Genomic DNA, 6,154 nt, shown 5'->3' on the forward strand with positions numbered 1-6,154 from the left:
TATATCCCCTGTAGCGTCAGGGGGGTCCCTATATCCCCTATAGGGTCAGGGGGGTCCCTATATCCCCTATAGGGTCAGGGGGCTGTCTCTATATCCCCTATAAGGCCGGGGGGGTTCCTATATCCCCTATGGCGTCAGGGGGGTCCCTATATCCCCTGTAGGGTCAGGGGGGTCCCTATATCCCCTATAGGGTCAGGGGGGGCCCTATATCCCCCATAGGGCTGGGAGGGTCCCTATATCCCCTATAGGGTCAGCGGGGAGTCCCTATATCCCCTATAGCGTCAGGGAGGTCTCTATATCCCCTATAGGGTCAGGGGGGTCCCTATATCCCCTATAGGGTCAGGGGGTCCCTATATCCCCTATAGGGTCAGGGGGGTCCCTATATCCCCTATAGGGTCAGGGAGATCTCTATATCCCCTATAGGGTCAGGGGGGTCCCTATATCCCCTGTAGGGTCAGGGGGGTCCCTATATCCCCTATAGGGTCAGGGGGGTCCCTATATCCCCTATAGCGTCAGGGGGGTCCCTATATCCCCTGTAGGGTCAGGGGGGTCCCTATATCCCCCATAGGGTCAGGGGGGAGTCCCTATATCCCCTATAGGGTCAGGGGGTTCCTATATCCCCTATAGGGCCGGGGGGGGCCCTATATCCCCTATAGGGTCAGGGGGGGTCCTATATCCCCTATAGGGTCAGGGGGGAGTCCCTATATCCCCTATAGGGTCAGGGGAGCCCTATATCCCCATAGGGCTGGGAGGGTCCCTATATTCCCTATAGGGTCAGGGGGGAGTCCCTATATCCCCTATACGGTCAGGGGGGTCCCTATATCCCCTATAGCGTCAGGGGGGTCCCTATATCCCCTGTAGGGTCAGGGGGGTCCCTATATCCCCTATAGGGTCAGGGGGGTCCCTATATCCCCCATAGGCCGGGGATCGGGGATGGGCAGCCCGGGCCTCACCGCATCCTCCTCCCCCCTCCCTTCTAAATCACCGCGGCAACCGTCGCCATGGCGACCGTCACCATGGCAACAAGCAGCGCCTACCGCTGCCTCCCCCCCCCATCCCCATAGCAACGGGGGGGGGGGGGACTGGGAAGGACTGGGATGGACTGGGGGGTACTGGGAGGGACTGGGGGGTACTGGGATGGACTGGGATGGACTGGGATGGATTGGGATGGACTGGCGGGGTACTGGGGGTACTGGGATGGACTGGGAGGGACTGGGATGGACTGGGAGGGACTGGGGGTGGTACTGGGATATACTGGGATGGACTGGAAGGGACTGGGAGGGACTAGGAGGGACTGGGGGGGTACTGGGGGGTACTGGGATGGACTGGGAGGGACTGGGATGCACTGGGAAGGACTGGGATGAACTGGGATGAACTGGGATGGACTGGGATGGACGGGGGGGTACTGGGATATAGTGGGATATAATGGGATATACTGGGAGGAACTGGGAGGGACTGAGAGGGACTGGGGGGGTACTGGGATATAGTGGGATATACTGGGAGGAACTGGGAGGGACTGGGTGGGTACTGGGGGGGTACTGGAATATACTGGGATGGACTGGGAGGGACTGGCAGGACTGGGATGGACTGGGGGGATACTGGGATATAGTGGGATATACTGGGAGGGACTGGGATGGACTGGGGGGGTACTGGGATATACTGGTATGGACTGGGAGGGACTGGGGGGGTACTGGGATGCACTGGGATGGACTGGGATGAACTGGGCGGGGACTGGGATGGACTGGGGCGATACTGGGATGAACTGGGAGGGACTAGGGGGGTACTGGGATGCACTGGGGGGAACTGGGATGGACTGGGATGAACTGGGATGGACTGGGAGGGACTGGGAGGGACTGGGGGGGTACTGGGATGGACTGGGATGAACTGGAATGGACTGCGTTGGACTGGGATGGACTGGGAGGGTACTGGGATGGACTGGGGGTGGTAATGGGATGGACTGGGATGGACTGGGATGAACTGGGGGGGGGACAAGAAGGGACTGGGTGCATACTGGAATGGACTGGGATATACTGGAGGGACTGGGATATACTGGGATGAACTGGGAAGTACTGGGATGGACTGGGAGGAACTAGGGGGGACTGGGATGGACTGGGATATTGGGATGGACTGGGATGGACTGGGATATACTGGGATGGACTGGGATGGACTGGGGGGTACTGGGATGAACTGGGGTGGACTGGGTGGACTGGAAGGGGAGACTGGGATGGACTGGGATGGACTGGGAGGGGAGACTGGGATATACTGGGATGGACTGGGATGGACTGGGGGGTACTGGGTACTGGGTGACTGGGTGGACTGGGATGGACTGGGAGGACTGGGATGGACTGGGATGGACTGGGAGGGGAGACTGGGATATACTGGGATGGACTGGATGGACTCGGGGGGGTACTGGGATGGACTGGGGTGGACTGGGAAGGACTGGGATGGACTGGGATGGACTGGGATATACTGGGTTGGACTGGGGATGGACTGGGGCGGGGACAGGGATGCACTGGGATGGACTGGGATGAACTGGGAGGTACTGGTTTGGACTGGGGGCAGCAGGGGGTTACTGGTCCATACTGGTGGGGTACTGGTCCATACTGGGAGTGCTGGAGAGGGTACTGGTTTATACTGGGGAAACCTGGAGAGTGCACTGGTCCATACTGGGACATAATGGGGGGGTACTGGTCCATACTGGGGGGACAGAGGGACTACTGGTTTATATTGGGGGGTACTGGGGGGGCAGGAGCAGTTACTGGTCCATACTGGGATATACTGGGGGATACTGGTTTGTACTGGGGGGCACTGGAGGGGTTACTGGTCTATACTGGGGATGCCCTGCTCCATACTGGGCATACTGGTCCATACTGGGAGAACTGGTCCTGGTCCATACTGGGAGGACTGGTCCATACTGGGGTATACTGGGGACAGTGGAACTGGTCCATACTGGGAGTGCTGGTGTGGGTACTGGTCCATACTGGGATATACTGGGGGGCTACTGTTTTATACTGGGGATGCCCTGCTCCATACTGGGCATACTGGTCCATACTGGGAGGACTGGTCCATACTGGGATATACTGGGACTGGTCCATACTGGGGTTGCTGGTGTGGGTACTGGTCCATACTGGGATATACTGGGGGGCCAGTGGTCCATACTGGGGATGCCTGTCTACAATGGGCTTACTGGTCCATACTGGGAGTGCTGGTGCGGTACTGGTCCATACTGGGATATACTGGGAGGGCTACTGGTCCATACTGGGATGCCCTGCTCCATACTGATCATAGTGGTCATACTGGGAGGACTGGTCCATACTGGGATATACTGGGGGGCTACTGGTCCATACTGGGGATGCCCTGCTCCATACTGGGCATACTGGTTCATACTGGAGGACTGGTCCAGGCCATACTGGGCTTACTGGTCCATACTGGGAGTACTGGTCCATAGTGGGAGTCTCAGACCCTATGGCAATGCCCTGCTCCATACTGGGCCATACTGGTCCATACTGGGAGCACCATTCTGGTCCATACTGGGCTTACTGGTCCATACTGGGACATACTGGTCCATACTGGGAGTCCCAGTCCCAATGGGGATGCCCTCCTCCATACTGGGCGTACTGGTCCATACTGGGAGCACCAGTTCTGGTCCATACTGGGCTTACTGGTCCATACTGGGCTTACTGGTCCATACTGGGACTACTGGTCCATACTGGGCTACTGGTCCATACTGGGAGGTGCTCCAGTCCATACATTGGTCCATACTGGGCACTGGGCATACTGGTCCATACTGGGAGTCCCAGTCCCTATGGAGATGCCCTGCTCCATACTGGACGTAATGGTGCATACTGGGAAGACCAGTTCTGGTCCATACTGGGCTTACTGGTCCATACTGGGAGGACTGGTCCCAGTTCATACTGGGCATACTGGTTCATACTTGGAGTACTGGTCCATACTGGGAGTCCCAGTTCCTATGGGGTTGCCCTGCTCCATCCTGGACATACTGGTCCATACTGGGAGGACTGGTCCCGGTCCATACTGGGCATACTGGTCCATACTGGCAGTCCCAGTCCCTATGGGGATGCCCTGCTCCATACTGGACATACTGGTCCATACTGGGAGGACCAGTCCCAGTCCATACTGGTCCATACTGGACCACACTGGTCCATACTGGTCCCTACTGGGAGAACTGGTCCATACTAGGCTCACTGTTTCACACTGGGAGTCCCAGTCCCTATGGGGATGCTCTGCTCCATGCTGGGCTTACTGGTCCATACTGGGAGGACCAGTCCTGGTTCATACTGAGCTTATTGGTCTATACTGGGAGGATGGTCCTGGTCCATACTGGGCTTACAGGTCCATACTGGGCTTACTGGTCCATACTGGGAGTCCCAGTCCCTATGGGGATGCTCTGCTCCATACTGGGCTATACTGGGCCATACTGGTCCATACTGGGAGGACTGGTCCTGGTCCATGCTGGGCTTACTGGTCCATACTGGGCTTACTGGTCTATACTGGGAGTCCCAGTCCCTATGGGGATGCTCTTCTCCATACTGGGCGTACTGGTCCATACTGGGAGGACCGGTCCAGTCCACACTGGCAGTACTGGTCCATACTGGGAGTCCCAGTCCCTATGGGGATGCTCTGCTCCATACTGGGCTATACTGGGCCATACTGGGAGAACTGGTCCATATTGGGAGGACTGGTCCTGGTCCATACTGGGCTTACTGGTCCATACTGGGCATACGGGTCCATACTGGGAGTCGCAGTCCCTAAGGCAATGCCCTGCTCCATCCTGGACATACTGGTCCATATTGAGAGGACCAGTCCGGTCCATACTGGGAGTACTGGTCCATACTGGGAGACTTGGTCCCATTCTGGTCCATACTGGGAGGACTGGTCATACTGGAGAGGACTGGTCCCGTCCATACTGCGCATTCTGGTCCATACTGGGGAGGACTGGTCCTACAGGGAGAACTGGTCCATACTGGGAGTCCCAGTCCCTATGGGGATGCTCTGCTCCATACTGGGTGTACTGGTCCATACTGGGAGAGGACCAGTCCCGTCCATACTGGGAGAACTGATCCATACTGGGAGTCCCAGTCGCTATGGAATGCTCTGCTCCATACTGGGCGTACTGGACCATACTGGGAGAATGGTCCATACTGCGAGGACTGGTCTCTACTGGAGTCCATACTGGGGTCTACTGGTCCATACTGGGTCTCAGTCCTATGGGCAACTGCCGCTCATACTGGGTGTCTACTGGTCCAACTGGGGATCCACTGGGAGAACTGGTTCATACTGGGAGTCCCAGTCCCTATGGGGATGCTCTGCTCCATACTGGGCTTACTAGTCCATACTGGGAGGACCGGTCCCGGTCTATACTGGGCATACTGGTCCGTACTGGGCACACTGGTCCGTACTGGGTATGCCGGTTCCCCCCCCGCACTCACCGGGCCGGGCCGCAGCATCGCGCTCCGATTCCGATCCGCTCCGATTCGGTTCCGAATCCCTTCGGGTTCGGTTCGCCTCCGTTCGGCTCCGAATGTGTTCGGGTTCGTTCGGCTCCGGATCCGCTCGGGTTCGGTTCGGATCCGTTCGGGTCCGGATCTGTTCGGGTTCGGTTCCGATCCGTTCGATTCCGTTCCGGTTCGGGGCCGTTCGGGTCCGGATCCGTTCGGGCTCGGCTCGATTCGGGCCCCTTCGGCCGCGTTCAGTTCCGCTCTCGACGCCGTTCGGTTCCGTTCGGTTCCGCTCTGGGTTCGATTCGGCGCCGTTCGGTTCCGCTCGGTTCCGCTCTGGGTTCTATTCGGCCCCGTTCGGTTCCGTTCGGTTCCGTCCCCGTTTGTCCCCGTTCGGTTCCGTTCGGTTCCGCTATCGGCTCCGTTCGGTTCCGTTCGGTTCCGCTGTCGGCCACGTTCGGATCCGTTCGGTTCTATTCGGCCACGTTCGGATCCGCTCGGTTCTGTTCGGCCCCGCTCGGTTGCATTCGGCCACGTTCGGATCCGCTCGGATATCTTCGGCCTCACTCGGTTCTATGCGGCTCCGTTCGGTTCCGTTCGCTTCCGCCCTCGGTAGAATTCGTCCCCGTTCGGCTCCGTTCGGCTCCGTTCGGCTCCGTTCGGCTCCGACGCTGTGCGGAGCGGAGGGGGGCGTG

At 58.7% G+C, this 6,154-nt stretch overlaps 1 protein-coding gene across 1 annotated transcript; it reads right to left on the minus strand.

Moving 5' to 3' along the window:
• Positions 1-759: 759 nt before the first annotated feature.
• LOC146541915 (uncharacterized) lies at positions 760-3,607 on the minus strand. The gene is made up of 5 exons (XM_085215341.1): positions 3,488-3,607; positions 3,218-3,394; positions 2,872-3,137; positions 2,574-2,697; positions 760-2,089 (listed from the first exon to the last, which is right to left on the minus strand). The coding sequence occupies exons 1-5, from the start codon at positions 3,605-3,607 to the stop codon at positions 1,034-1,036; spliced, it is 1,743 nt and encodes a 580-aa protein (XP_085071467.1). The 3' UTR covers positions 760-1,033.
• Positions 3,608-6,154: the final 2,547 nt, after the last annotated feature.

The sequence above is a fragment of the Meleagris gallopavo genome, unplaced genomic scaffold (assembly GCF_905368555.1).
Source record: "Meleagris gallopavo unplaced genomic scaffold, MGAL_WU_HG_1.1 scaffold_18, whole genome shotgun sequence".
Lineage (NCBI taxonomy): Eukaryota > Metazoa > Chordata > Aves > Galliformes > Phasianidae > Meleagris > Meleagris gallopavo.

What these genes read in the sequence shown, in the direction of transcription:
- LOC146541915 (XM_085215341.1), bottom strand. Translation starts at nt 3,607, where the DNA reads ATGGAGGAGGGCATCCCCATTGGGACTGGGACTCCCAGTATGGACCAG. An exon ending in GTATATCCCAGTATGGACCA is followed by an intron (nt 3,138 to 3,217) that starts GTACCGCACCAG and finishes CTGGCCCCCCAG; the next exon opens with TATATCCCAGTATGGACCAG. An exon ending in GACCAGGACCAGTTCTCCCA is followed by an intron (nt 2,698 to 2,871) that starts GTATGGACCAGT and finishes CTGTCCCCCCAG; the next exon opens with TATGGACCAGTACCCCCCCA.